The sequence below is a fragment of the Choloepus didactylus genome, chromosome 9 (assembly GCF_015220235.1).
Source record: "Choloepus didactylus isolate mChoDid1 chromosome 9, mChoDid1.pri, whole genome shotgun sequence".
Lineage (NCBI taxonomy): Eukaryota > Metazoa > Chordata > Mammalia > Pilosa > Megalonychidae > Choloepus > Choloepus didactylus.
This window is the reverse complement of record NC_051315.1, coordinates 47,247,119-47,261,797: the sequence shown is the minus strand read 5'-3', so window position 1 is coordinate 47,261,797 and position 14,679 is coordinate 47,247,119. Positions and strand designations below refer to the sequence as shown.

The 14,679-nt window shown below is 44.2% G+C and overlaps 1 protein-coding gene across 12 annotated transcripts in view; it reads right to left on the bottom strand.

Annotated features, from left to right (window-relative positions):
- TANC1 (tetratricopeptide repeat, ankyrin repeat and coiled-coil containing 1) overlaps positions 1–14,679 on the bottom strand; it is a 250,240-nt gene that overhangs the window by 36,534 nt on the left and 199,027 nt on the right. For all 12 annotated transcript variants that reach the window (XM_037848509.1, XM_037848510.1, XM_037848511.1 and 9 more), the window contains 7 exons: positions 13,447–13,728; positions 12,549–12,706; positions 9,875–10,106; positions 8,590–8,756; positions 6,219–6,826; positions 2,908–3,016; positions 1,896–2,018 (listed from right to left, as the gene is read on the bottom strand). In XM_037848509.1, coding sequence (XP_037704437.1) covers positions 1,896–2,018; positions 2,908–3,016; positions 6,219–6,826; positions 8,590–8,756; positions 9,875–10,106; positions 12,549–12,706; positions 13,447–13,728 — 1,679 coding nt within the window. The remainder of the gene's footprint in view (positions 1–1,895; positions 2,019–2,907; positions 3,017–6,218; positions 6,827–8,589; positions 8,757–9,874; positions 10,107–12,548; positions 12,707–13,446; positions 13,729–14,679) is intronic.

Sequence of the window (14,679 nt, the reverse complement as noted above, 5' to 3'; positions counted from 1 at the left end):
CATGCCTTGGGAAGCCTGTAGCTGTCAGCTGGTCCCATGAGACGGAGTGAACAAAACAACCAGCTGGCTGGGTGCCTGGCGGCACTGGCGGCAAGGACCCCAGTGGGTCAGCCAGAGCCTTGGCCGGCATGACCCTGGCCTGGTAAAGGGAGGCTAAATTGTTAGAAATCCCTGGCGTGCCACTAAAATTAAAAGCCTTCTACCAAGTAATCATTCCTAAGTTAAGTCACTTTAATTTACCAAAATGACAAACTGCAATTATTGTTCAGAACGACATTCATTCCTGTATGACAACATTTAATACTCTCTAAAAAAAATTCTTTAATTAGATGCATAATTTTAAATTACTGTAATTTGTGCAAGATTCTGTGAAAACCTGTTTTTTTCTTGAAAGATAAAAGAAACAGAAGGAAAATGGAAAGCCATAAGATTCTATAACCAAGTTATCTAATTTGAGGGATGGGGTAAATGTAGGTGACACTGGAGTTCTACCCAAGTAAAGATGAGTAACTCTTAAAAGACTGCAAGTATGTTAAAGAAGAAAGTTTATAATCCCAGAAGGATCAGACTCATTACTTTATTATGCTGTACCTTTTAATTTACTGTCTTAAAGTCATATTCAACAGAGGATGGCATTATCCATTTACTTTTCTCCATATTAAAAGAAAAGAATAACTTCTGTGCCCATAATTCACGGAAGAAGTGAAAACAGATCTTGCCATTTCTCTTTTGCACACAAAGGCCTTGCTCTGGATGCAGGGCTCTGGGCAAGCCGCCCCCAGGCTCGGGGCACTGCCAGGCCCTTCCTGTTGCCCAGCTCCGCAGTCCACTTCTCACACCCTCTCACCTCCAATGCAGAGATGCAGGCAGAGCACACGTCTACCCAGCCCAGGAGAAGAGCTCTGTAGGACCCCGATATCCAGACAGATGGACGGGTGTGGCAGACAGCAGGAGGGAAGGCGCAGAAGTTCCCCAGGGCCCTCCACAGTGTTACCGCGGGGGCACACAGCCTTCTCTCCACATGGGCCTGATGAACAGGCTCCTGGAGTGTGAGCCAGGGCTGGGCCTGGTCCTTCACTGGATGGCCACGTGGGGCCTCCCTCATGCTACTCAGAGAGGGGACAGGATGAGCATTTTCACAGATGTGATTTAAGGGGGACGGCCTGGCTCACGGGGGAACAGCCTCAGAGTTTCTGTAGGCAGCCACATCTTCAGGGCCCGAGGCCAAGAGTCCTGGACTTTAGCAGGCCCGAGCACCACAGACCTTCTGGGTGGCCCTATCCACACTTGGCCTTTCTGTGCTTCAGATTCATGCACTGCATTAAATGGGGGAGGACAGTCTACCTGGACAAGCTCAGCAGAATATGTGACGTGACAGCCACCGATGAGTGCTGAGGGGCCACTATAGGCAGACCCTGAGGTGCTTTCCAGCCCTAAACATAAGCATACACTGAAGGGCTTCAGGAATGTTTTCCTCCGTGTGCCCAGTCCCTTTGTGTCATTCCTCAATGTTTAATTTTATTTTAACCATAAAGAGAGAGTTCAGATTAGTAACCCAGGACACTTTAAAAATCAACGACTATGGAAATCTTTCTCCAACTTTTGGTTTCCTTTGTGGACTGCTTCCTTATCACCTTTGCTCTGACACAGTCACCACGTGCTCACAGAGCAGCCCCTGAACACCCACATCTTCCTGCCTGAGCACAAAAGCTAAACTTCCAGAAAAGATCCTGTAATAATCAGAGCATTCAAGACTGTGTGACTTATATCAGGGAGAAAGCACTGTCAGAAGCTCCTCTAGCTCTTCCTGCCTCTACCCAGAGCAGAATTATGGGAGGAGAAGAGAGCAGAGGCTGGGCAGGGGGCTCAGGCTCTCCATTCGGGGGGTTGCTGACCTTCACATTGGGAGTGTAGAGATTCCTGAGAGAGGCGAGGGCGGCAGACAGCCCCTCAGTGCTGTAACCGATCCACAGGGCTTGGAGATGGCTTGAAGAGATTCCTGTCTTCTTACTGAGGCCCTGGAAATGATAAGAAGTATGTCTGGCTCGGTGTCTCCTTTCCCAACTACAGCATCAGTCTGAAAGCAGGTAACATATGTCCCAGAGTGTGGAGACATCCCCGCGAGCAAGTGAAAGCTATGGCTCGCACAAAGAAGGGCTAGACCCGGAAGCCTTCAGAGCCCTACCCAAAATCAAGGGTCAAGGAACTGGCCAGCCATTCCACACGAACTAGAGCTCAGGAGAAAGAGAGGGCAGAGAAAGTTTCTCTTTACAGAAATATTCCAGAAAATTAAAGGGAGAATAAGTAATAGAACAGCACCATTTTGTTACCTCTAATGAATGAATATTCTAGGAGACTTAATGGCTGATGGCATCACAAAATGAGAGGCAAGCAGAAATTATGTACCTCCTAACAAAAGAAACTCTTACCATTTATAATATTGCCTCCCTCCCCTCATCATTCCCCACACCCTAAAAATATCAAATCTGAACTGTATAAAGTCTCCAGATCCAGCTACCAAGTTACAGGGAATTCGGAGGAAAGAGGAGCAGGTTAAACCACACGCAAGAAATAAGGACACAACCAGAACATTTAGGCAGTAAGACACTATGTAGGTCAAATCGTGCAGGTTCTTCAATAAATTAAGGAACAAAGAGGAATGAAATGGAAACTTTATAAACTAAAGGAAACTTCAAAAGGGAAAAAAGTAATTACCCATAGCATTTAGATATACACGAGACTCAAACTATAAAATGTGAGGATGTGATGATGATAAAAGAGAACAGAGGTTACTTCAAGGGAGGAGGGAAGGCGGGGGCACATGGGGGGCCTCTGGGATGGTTGAAACCATCAAAAATATGCAAATGACCACAATACCACCCCCTCCTCTCCTGATGCACAACTCACCTTGAAAATGTGTGCCTTGAGGATGTGGTGGCCGAGCTCCATAGTCTGCTGGCGGTTCAGCTTGCCCTCTTGTCGGGAAAACATGAATGCCAGGAGAGCATGCCCATTTCTACGACAAGAAACACAAAGGTGTTTAACAAAAGGTCCTGTTCCCATTAAATATAGAATTACCATATGACCCAGAGATTCCACGTCTAGGTATACACCCAAAGAAAGAGAAAGCAGGTATTCAGACAGTAGCTCGTACCCAACGTCCATGGCAGCATTATTCACAGCAGCCAAAAGGTGGAAACCACCCAAGCGTCCACCAATAGATGAATGGATGAACAAAATGTGGCAAATAAACACAATAAAATATTACTCAACCATAAGAAAGAATGAAGTTTTAAGACATGCTGCAACATGGGAGACCCTTGAAAACATTATGCTCAATGAAATAAGCAAAACACAGAAGGACAAGTATAAGAAATGTCTATAAATAGCCAATTTGCAGAGACAGAACATAGATTAGAAGTTACCAGGGGATGAGAGGAGGAGGGTGCATGTTTAGTGGATATGGAGTGCATGTAAGTAAAATTAATTTAAGGGGGAAAAAAAAAGGTCCCACTCCACTATGCCACAGGCCCACGGTGTGCACATTGCCTCATGATCCCCAAACCATCTTCCTGGAGCTTCAGCATCACCCTACATAACAGGTGAAAAGCTGCCTCTCTACAGAAGATGACATAGGCTGTTTATTCCTCAAATCATTCGAAGGGCTTTCTCTGGATTCCCCAGTCCCTGCAGAGCAACCCACAGAGAGGCCCTCAGTCAGGGTGGGCATGTATCTTTGGAACCACTCGTGTGCAATCTCATCACCCCGTTTTCTTCGGAGCACCCATCACCCCCTCAACATCTTATTTACTGCTTTACATCCATCACAAAAGTGTGAACTCCGTGAGACTAAGGGTTCTGACTACCTTAGTCACAGCTGTAGTCACAAAGTCTAGCAAAGTGCCCAACACCTGGGAAATAACCAAATACATATTTCTTGGATGGATGGATGGATGTACAGATGGATAGATGGATGGATGGATGGTTGTATGGATGGATATATGGGCAGAGCAGAACCATCTCTGCACCTGGCACATTCAGGCCTGTCCTTAAAAGAGTCACCATCAAATGACAAGGACTTACAATAGGAGGGCAAGAAAACCAGGCCACATTTAACGACAGTTAATGACCATAAGAGCTCTGGTCCTAGAGAGAACACACAATTTGTGGGGGGATGAAAGTGAAGACATATGACTGGGCTCTTGCTACAGCTGGGCACATGTTGGACATTCAAATGACACCATCAATTACTCCCCTGCTAACCCCGTCTTGTAGGAGCCATCCCCACCCATTTTAGCCTCTTCGTAGGACTCATTCTGTCTGCTTGGATTCTATGCCTTTGTCTGAACCAACTGGTTTGGAAAAGATACCAAGTGGTCTTATTCCCACAGCTTTCACCTCTGCATGATGTGAATGATTTTGTTTTGTATCAACCTCACAAACCTGAGTGGCTATTTTGTTGGAAAAAAAGCAGTTGCTGTAGCGGGAGGCATAACCATTATTAAATACTACTACTACTGCTGCTACTACTACTACTAATAATAATGATGATGGTATCTCCTAAATTTGTTTTCTAGTAGTTGCTAACCTGGATGATTAAAAAATGCATCATTTAAATTGAATTTACCTAGATATATGCCTGTTTCTCAAACGGATTACAAACCATGTTAGAAGTGAGGAAATCCAGGCAGATGGAGACCAGGGGATTGGTTCCTATAGAACAAAGGAGAGCTTGACTTCTCAGGCCATGCTGCCCACCAAGTGTCCCTGTCCAGTGTCTGATACTGGTCTGACTCTCTCCCAAAAGCACATAACCTGTGATCCCTCAGAAACTGCCCATCTCCTTGACCTGAAGCTTGGGATTCAGCCTCTCAGATGGGAACCTCCCACGTTCCCATGGAAACCATGTTCTGTCACTTCTCAGGCTCCAGACCCCAAGCCCTTCCTGGTTCCTATCCAGGGGCTGGTCCTAGGGTTGAACCTGGCCCAGACCAGCGCCCAGTCAGGGCCACTCTCCCAGCCACAGCAAAGCCATTCTCACTCCACTAGGCCGCTGAGCTTCGCACCCACACCGACTGCGTCCACTACAAAGGCATAGCAAGCCAAGTACCACAGCTGGCCCTTCAGGAGCAGGACACACTGCCCTCAGTGGTCGAGCCAAAGAACTCCAACGTTCTCAGCTAAGCGCACAGCCTCTCACCTCTCTGAGGAGGTAATTCGTCATGCAATCCCTCCACCACCACACTCCTCTACAGGATAAACTACTCAAATGCCCTTTTTAAACAAATACATTGCAAGGAAAACAAAGAGAACTTGAGGAGTAAAAAACTTATAGATTAACAGAGAAACAAAAACATGCATTTTATGGACTTTCTTTGGGTCTTTATTGGAACATACTAAAAAAAGAGGAAGGAATTGGAGAAATTTGAGTGCAGCTAAATATTTGATACGGTTGAAAAATTATGACTGGTTTAGGTGTGGTGATGGTATTATGCTTCAGAAAATGCTGCCCCTCCCTTTTTGAGTTGCATAAGTTATTTAGGATAAAATGTTATGACATTTATGATTTAATATATTTCAGAAAAAACATAACAGCTGTAGCAAATATTATAAAACTCGAATAAGGCTCAAGTCTAGGTGATACGAAAAGCCAGGTGATATCAATGGAGATGGATAAACTTTTACTTTTTAACTTTATAATTCTACTCCCGGAATTTTAACAAGGAATAATAAGGGAGGGAAGAATGAAGGAGATCCTTAAGGCATCCACAGACCCACAGGTGAGGAGGCTGAGCAGTGAACAGCTTTAGCAAATTCTGCTGCTATCACAGAATATCTGGATATTCTGGACAGCTGGAGCTGATATCACACTTTCCTCCGTGTGACCCCTGTAAAAATTGGGGGATGGGGGGAGGTCTAGAAGAAAATGGACAGCAAAGAAATACTACCTAGATAGTGCTGAACCTCTCTTTCATCCAAATGTACTGAGGAGTCCTCAAATTCTAACAATTGAAAGGGGAGAGCTTTCGTATAGAAATAGAGAAAATTTCCCATCACCCCTCTTTTCACCCAAAAGGGGAAAACATAAGAAAACAAAGCAGCAAGAAGCAAGACTGGATCGCTCGCTATGTGTTGTCTTCCCGTGAAAGAACACGAACACATCGTTGGAAATCCCGTCCCCAGCCCCGCGGTTGCTGGCAGCCAGCGGCTGACCGTACCTGGGCTCACACAGAAAGGCTGTGTTTTCACCGTCCGCTCGCCACACCAGCCACTCCCTGAAGGACGGGTGGCAGAACATGCGGGTTTTGTCTCGCCTTTTAACGAGGAAGCAGGAGAGGGCATCCATCCTCTGCTGAAAGTCCTCCCACCCCTGCTCGCCTTGTATGTGGCCCGCGTTAATGGCCTGAAAGATCTGCTCGTCCGTCATGGGGTGGAGCGACGCGAGGGCCACGTTTAAAATCGGAAGAGCTCTCTCGAAGGCGGACTGGGTGATGAACTTCATGTTGCACTGCAGCAGATACAGCTCAGACAGAGACACGGGGACGACCTTATAGCTGGCACTTTTAATGACCAAGTGTCCCTTCTGGAAGAGGTCCAAGGTGAGTTTGAGGTACAGGTAGGAGCCGAGGCTGCGCAGCACCAGGTGGCTGCTGACTTTCCCAATGAGGGCGGCGTCGGCCTTGCCGTTCAGAGAGATGTTGCTGAGGATGTCCGGGCTGCTGTGGACCCTGTGCTGGACGTAAGCATGCAGGTCGCTGTGGATGTCTTTGTTGTCCGGGAAGTCATCTAAGGAAAGCTTGATGAATGGCAGTGCACTGATGATCTCCTGTGGAAAAAAGAAACACAAAAACCTAGTGTCGCACCACGCAGATTTCTTTTCTCTTTTAGCAGCATTTCAAACCAGATTCACGAGTTTTCTTTCAAGGAGGATTTTCCCGGATTACAGAGACTCGTTTTGTATTAAAACATGTAATAGGATAAGTTGAAGATAAAAAGCTTACATGAAAGAAATCCTGAAGCGAGACTGAATCAGTAAAGCTTTCCAGAGGCCCTCGTCTGAGGAGTCAGAGCTGAGCCAGATGGAAGAGGCCTGAGCTGGAGCAGGCAGGAACCAGGAAAGGGCCAGCCAGACCCTGCAGGTGACCTAATACCCCTAAATCCTTACACTGTCCCAACTGGTTCTGTAACAAGGATGTCACAACCTGCCCCGTTATCTGAGAATACCGCTAGATGCCCAGATAAGGGGCTCCCCTCCTGATGCCTCACATGCTGGGGCTGTGTAACCCGACCAGGGACACTGAAACTGCCCCAAGCTGTGTCCTCACGACAGCCTGCCAGAGCAGTGATGCTTAATGGCTGCTTTACGGGAAAAAGACAAAACAAAACAAAAAACCCTTCATTTTAGAAGTACAAAGTGAAGTAAACTTTTGAATTGAAAATACAGAGTATACATTGTGCACAAATTTAAAGTATACAGCATCATTTTTTTTCACAAGGTCAAATATACCCGTGAAACTAGCCAGAAGGACAGAAGGACAGCACCAGCTCCCCAAAGTCCCTAGTGACCCCATCCAGTCTCAAACTGCACCCCCAGATAACCATATCCTGATGTCAAACCACAGGAATAAATTTTTGCATTTTTTTTTTTTTACTTCCCACTAGCATTTCTAAAGTATTTTAATACACGTCCTTACTTAGTGTAGTAATAACCATAGGAGGTAGTGGGGGTACAATTATTTCTCGTTTACATAGAAGGTGACTGAACCTCTGAAATTTCACAGCACCTAAGTAAAACCTAGGACTCCTGTTCTTGGGCCCAACAAATTTTTAAATTCTGCTTACTGTGTAAAAAACTACCGAAAAATGCATGAATCAAATGCCCGTAAAAACAAGCATGAAGTTCCACTGAGGTCTAATTCCACTTTTAATGAGAGAAAGAAAAAATCAAATGCTGAAACAAATATCAAAAAAGGGTAAAAATCAATATCTTATGTCTATTGTTTCCATTAAAAAAGAACAGCGGTAGAGGGAAGGAGTCAATGGCTAAGATATAACTTCAGAGTTCAAATGAAGGGAGGGAGGAAAAGAAGAGAAAGAAAAAATCACCCTTCACCAAGCTGCAAATGTCACCTCATTTTTCTAAGTTTTATGACAAAAATAGACCTCTTCTCTGAATAGGGCTTAAAATCACTCTTTTTTTTCATCCCTCCCTTACCCCACTCTAAACCCATGCAAATAACTACCAACAGGAGTAGCTTTAAACTCTAGATACCTCAAACAGCTCCCAAACCGGTTTCAGTTCAGAAACTTGGATTATGGTAAACCGAAACGAGATACTTCTATTTAAGAAGAGCAGGTACAGTTCAATGCTGACAGGAAACCTACCTGACATCTTGATGAATACACTTTGAAGGGAAAAAGGTTAGCGTTTCGCCCATTTGGGGGCCATGGGGACTAATTTTTCAAAATCACAATATAGTTTCCAATTGACCAGCTAAATAGTTTATAGTAGTTTCAGTTATTAGTGTTAATCACTGTAAAAACTGGGGTGTGGGGACTTGGAAAGAGACTTGAGAATTCTTTTGTTACCTGAAAATTTGCTCTTACAGTCACAATCAACTTCAGCCAGGCAGGAAATTTAGAAATAATTTTGGTAATAAACGAAGAAAGCGTATCTCCATAATCAGGCTTATGAAACTCAGCTTCGTTTAAGCCATCTACCAAAATGATGTATTCTTCTTCAGGAATTTTCTGCTCTAAAGGATAAAATAACTTTTTTAAATTAAGAAAGTATACATTTCCATAGGATGGCACCACCCAGCATATTTTAATGCACAATTTAAAGTGTTAGGAAAAATGGAAAATGTTTACATATGGCAGAAGAAATGGCTTTCACAGAAGCACATTTTCTATTACATTTACAATGAAAACTGGAGCACTGAGCCAAAAGAAAGCCAGTTCTCACAAAACCATTTTCAGAAACATATTACATTACACACATTAGCAGAATTTCAGTCAAGTATATAATACAGTTGGCTCTTCATAAACCACTGTCACTGTGGTGAGCTACAGCAAAGATGACACATACCAAGACCCAACTAGGAAACATACCAGGCCCCTGTCAGAGCTCACTGGGTTCCGGATAAGGCAAAGTGACATGCCAGAGACAGCCCAGAGGGCCACTGCCACCCAGCCCAAGCCACACAGCCAGGCAGGGGTGAGGGCCCAGCTTTAGAGACTCCTGCAGCAGGGCTCTTTCCCACAAGCCTAAACCTAGCTTACTACTAGATTTTGCGTCAGCTCTCTGCCCAGGGAACTGAGGAGGCATCATGACTGTGTGTCCAGATACCCTGTCTATCTTTAAATACCTTCTGGCAGATAAACGAGCTCAAAGGTGAGGGGCAAACAGGAAAAAGGATGGGAAAATGAGAGGCCCCCACCTTGTAGGATATTCAGGGGTAACAATCAATCTGAGTTCTCTAGAACTGATTTTAGGTTTCAACTCAACTGAATGGGCCCCTGAAAAAATATACACTGGCAAATGCCTCCAAATACCCTCCCCCCCCCCCACTATCCAAACATGCAAAACATGCAGGCAATGGTCTTCTTGGGCATCTAAATAACCTACAGTTACAAATCAGCTACTTTGGAAATGTTCAATCATGGAATTACTTCTTATTAGATGAGGTTCACTTACTATACCATTCGGGGGAACTTGAGAGGAAGGGACAAGATCTGCACTGACCCCCATGTGCTCTCCCTGCCCCCATCTCCCTTCCACCCACCCCGGCTCAGGCTGACCACCTTCCTTCTGGGAACTGCCTGGGCATTCTGGATCAGTAGTGAAAAGGGGGCTTCAGGGGGCTTTCGGTACCGTTTCTCAGGTTTGTGAGCGGTTCCAGCACGCCCCTCTTGAAAGCTGCCACGGGGTCCTGCACACAGGATCGGAGGCTCAGCATGCTCTGCAGGTGCGGCTCCCTGATCAGAAGGTCTCGGTAGGCGGCCAGCTGATGGGACCGGCAGAGCAGGGCAGCAATGCTGTGCACAAACTCGGGCACCAGGCACGTGTAGGTGTTGTCGGCCTGGCAGTAGTGGTACGCCACGACCTGGGGGGAGGCAGAGCCGTCAGCAACACCCCACCCTTCACGCAGCTCCTTCCAGGACCTCAAACGGGAACAGGGGTCTGCCCATCTTGAGATAACATGACACTCTGCTTCTATTCCCCAAGCCTGCACCATTATTTAGCTTTGTTCATTTATTCCTTCTCTCATTCATGTTGTTTGCTAAGTCCTAGGCAGATCTTTAATGGCAACTCAGATCAGGACAAGTTACTCTGAAATGAACATAAACTAATAAAAGTAATTCATAAAATCTAAAGCTTTGCCTAGCTTAAAGCAATTCCCAGCTATCCCAATGTTCTTAACACACAAAAAATGCCATCTCCACTACATTTCTGTTTTCGAAAACCACACCTCGGTAAACCGCACTTCCTTGTTAAACCTTCTGCTGATCCCAAAAAGCAGATGGAAAAGTTGGTGACAGTCAGGCAGTAAAGTCCCAGCTGCTTCTTGTCCTTGGTAGGAGGCATGGGCAACCAGGCCGAGCCACCAACCCCTTCCCCACATCTACACACACACGTGCACACGCACACACTTCTTCAAATGACACTCTGGAGAAGCTCAAAAGGGACATTCTTCAAAGGATGAAAACAGAAAGCACAAAAATTCTACCTATAACATGAAGGGACACATATAAGGAGAGAGGTTAACTGCCCCAATTACTGAAGAAATAGCAAAATAACAGGGGGATGAGAAATATTCCCTTCATTCCAACAAATTTGAAGTGGCAGAAGATTATTCTACTGGAGAGATCTCAAGGAAGGTGCCACATATGAAAATACCTAGGGAGTGAGAGGTATATTTTACAGAACGAAAAATATGATACCTTTCCAAATGAGGATCAAAGGAGGAGTATTAAGTATGAGGTAAGGAAGGTCAAAAAGGGCAAGACAAATTTGTGTAAAGAGCATCATATTTTTCAGAAGTGCTTGACTCGCTGCCATCCCACTCAGCTCTACAACCCTCTGTGTTAAGTATGGCAAGAACCAAGGGCCACAGCTGAGGGCAGCAGACACAGAGGTTACATGCATCACCAAGGTGACCCAGATAGTAAGTGGGAGCTTTGGGATTAGGCTCCAGGTTTGCAGACTATGAAAAAGCAAGTGGATGTGGAGAGGCTGTTCTTAGGCCAGTCTGGAACTGCCCTGTGACTTCTGTTTTAGATTAAATTTATCATCAACACTCAGAGGAAAGCTCACTGATCCTCAACTACCCCTGGACAGAGATTAGTAGGAACACATAGCAAGACCCCTGAGCTTGCAAAGACCACCATGCAGCTGCCCACAAGTAATTACGCTGCAGCAGGGTCTAGTGTGGTGTTTTACAAAATATGTTTGGCAACCCAATAATACGTCAAGAAATCAATTTAGAGTCATAACAGTTTTTTTTTTTTTAATAAAAAGAATTTAAAATTATGGAATGCAAGAATAAGTATAGTTCAATGATGCTTTTGCTTTGGCTGTGTGTGTGACTATATGTGCACGTGTACCTTGTCTCTAGTGTTATATGTCTTTCTTATTGTGGGTTGCAGTAAAAGGGGTTTGAACAATCACTGTACCAAGTGACGCTTTGAAGTTTGCATTGCTTCCTTAATCTCAGATCACCTAGCATGAACAGATGACGGTTCTGTATCAAGGGTCAGAGCAGCAGGGCTGACCACAAAAAGCAAGAAGCAGATGTGATCTGGAAAGCAGGAGAGGACAGAGGAGAAGAAATCTGGGTAGAGACCCATTTGTTTCAGGTCCCCTGCAGCGACCTGAACCCCAGGGGTTCTCCTCACTAAATGACCCTCAATTGCCACCCATGTCTGTAGTTCTCCAGCTCTACCGACCCATACCACTGTTGCCAAAGGAGACACAAGCAGCTCACCAGAAGCCAGAGATACAGCTATTTTAATGCCGAAAGGATAACTTATAAACCAGTGAAGGTTACTGAGCAGAAGGAGAATTTCAGAAAGACCTTGATGACCACAAATTTAAGAAGGGAGAATCAACCAAGTCTCTTTTACAGCATCACAAGAAACCTCTGAAAGAACCACAAGGAGTCCAGGGCCCAAGCAATGGAGCTCAGGCAGAAGGGGTCTGGGGTCAAGTTAAAAGCTCCCAAACTTCTGGCTCTCATAACAAATTAAGGGGAGCATGTGCTTATGAGGATGGATTAGTGGCAAATGCACAAGACATCTTCTGCTGCTTTGAGAAACTCTGTTTAAAACAGATAAAATCCACTATTAGTGTCCTTAGATATTTATTTGCATTAACACCTTTTATTTGGAGTACTCTATCACAACTTTACCAAAAACAATACTTTTGCAGTAAGCAATTGTTGTCTCTGATTTAAGCTCTCATTTACAATTCATTTCTCAGAAGCCAAACTAGCAGGGAGTGTGTCTCTCTCTCCTTGGAAGGCTCCCCTACAAAAAGAGCCAATTACCTTAGAAGCGAGGTATTTCACTGCATCCTCTCTTGGTCTCTGGTTTTCAGAAGTGCCAGACCCAGACCGAGGGGGACTTTTAGCTGTGTTGGGACCACTTGTAGAAGAACCAGGTGAAAGCAATGGAGTGAAAGGGAGATCCTGGGAGGGATCTGAAGCTGCAGAGAAAAGAGACCAATTCCATTATTTAAAATATCAGAATAAAGGGTAGGGTGGGAGAGCAAATGTATTTTTTTATTACTCCCATAGAATATTTTAAATGGGTAATCAGTATACATAGTACAACCACTGCTTCTTTATTAAATTGTGTTCTTTAGTAAATAGTTTTATTAGAAAAAAAAATTCAAGATTCACTTGTACTTGTTCACCTTGTTTAGAGATAGTTTATTTTTAATGAACTTACTGGACATACAATAAGCAGTGAATAGTCCCAATATTTGGCTACTCCATCCCATTTTGAATTTAGTCTTTATGATTTTGATAAGTCCCGCACAGAAAACAAAAGCTATATGGAGAACAGGGCACACAAGAATTCTGCACCAGGCTCCACCACCGAACCTCTTGGTTTTAGGACCTAAACTCCCCCAGGGAACTTGATCAGGCCTCATTGCCCCATCCTTGTCCATATACATAGGAAGACAGAGGTGTGAGTTCAGGAGGACACAAAGAGCAAGCTGGCCTCCCCTCCAAACTCCTGCTCCCCCGGCCCAAGTTGTGGCTAGACATGGGCTATGATAAATAGGAGTATTCAGATACATCTCTAACATGATCGCAAACCTGATACAGCAGCTGGAACAACTTGAGAAAAATTGGTAATTTATGTCTACCCAAACAGCCATTTCCTCCAACTATCTTACATTACTTTTATAAAGAACACAAGTAATGAAAACAGACACACTTTTAGGTGATGAGCAGGGGCTGCTGGAAGCGATCTGCCTCATGCGGCTGCCATGGCAGCTAAGTGCCACCAACTTCGAGATGATTGCCGTCTTCCCGAATCCCACGTTTCCAACAACTACTGCTCCTCTGTTTTCTGCCAGTTCTGTGTTCCTCAAGTTTTCTTCTATCTGGTGAAAGAGCCAATCCCTTCCCACAAACACAGAGTCTGTTGTTATGCTCGGGACTTCAAACAACAGGGGTTTCAGCAAAATGTCTTGTGGCTTGTAGGGAGCAAACCGTGCTAAAAAAAAAAAAATTATTATTATTTTAGAAGAATGTCATTGTTTCATGAACTAAAGAACTCAGAATATAACACTCCTGTGCATTACACTTAGCATATCCTTTAGTATTACCCCATGAGGGATCTGTAAATGTTTCCAATCTGGGTTTATCAACACTTCCGTAAAGCCTCATATATCGTACCACAGTGGTCCTACAAAGTGTCCCATCAAAATGACTTTCTCATCTTTCCATTCCTCTGAATTATTTTCATTACTCAGAGTTAAATGCAAAGAGGATTACAGTAAGTGATGCAAGGACCAAACCACATCTCCTTAGTTTATATGAAACTGTATTTAACATGTTTCTTTCACAACTGTATGAGTAAAATGGGAATGCATTTTCCTTGGAAACAAGGGTAGGTGTGATGGCCCCATGTGGCAAGTGTGCTGACCATACACTGTGCATTATGGCCACACATAGGAAGTGCCCATACAGTCCGAGGAACTGAAAGAAAGATAATTCTTTGTTGGTAAGAAAAAAAATCTAGGGAGTGTTACCCCACGACTTCAAAACAACTCACTGCAGCAGGGACTCAGATACTTGTACACCAATGTTCATAGCAACATTACCCATAATAGTCAGAAGACAGGAGTAACCCAAGCATCTACCAGTGATGAATGGAAAAACAAAATGTGAAAAATGCTTACAATAGAATATTATTTGATCTTAAAAAGGAACAAAGTTCTGACACATGCTAAGACATGGATTAACCTTGGAGTATGTTGAGTGAAATAAGCCAGATACAAAAGGACAGATACTGCATGATTTCACTTCTATGAAATTACTAGAACATACAAACTCATAGAGACAGAAAGTAGATTACAGATTACTAGGGATGGAGGAAGGTGTAGGGAATGGGGAGCTAATGCATAATGGGTAGAGAGTTTCTGTTTGGGGTGATGGAAAAGTT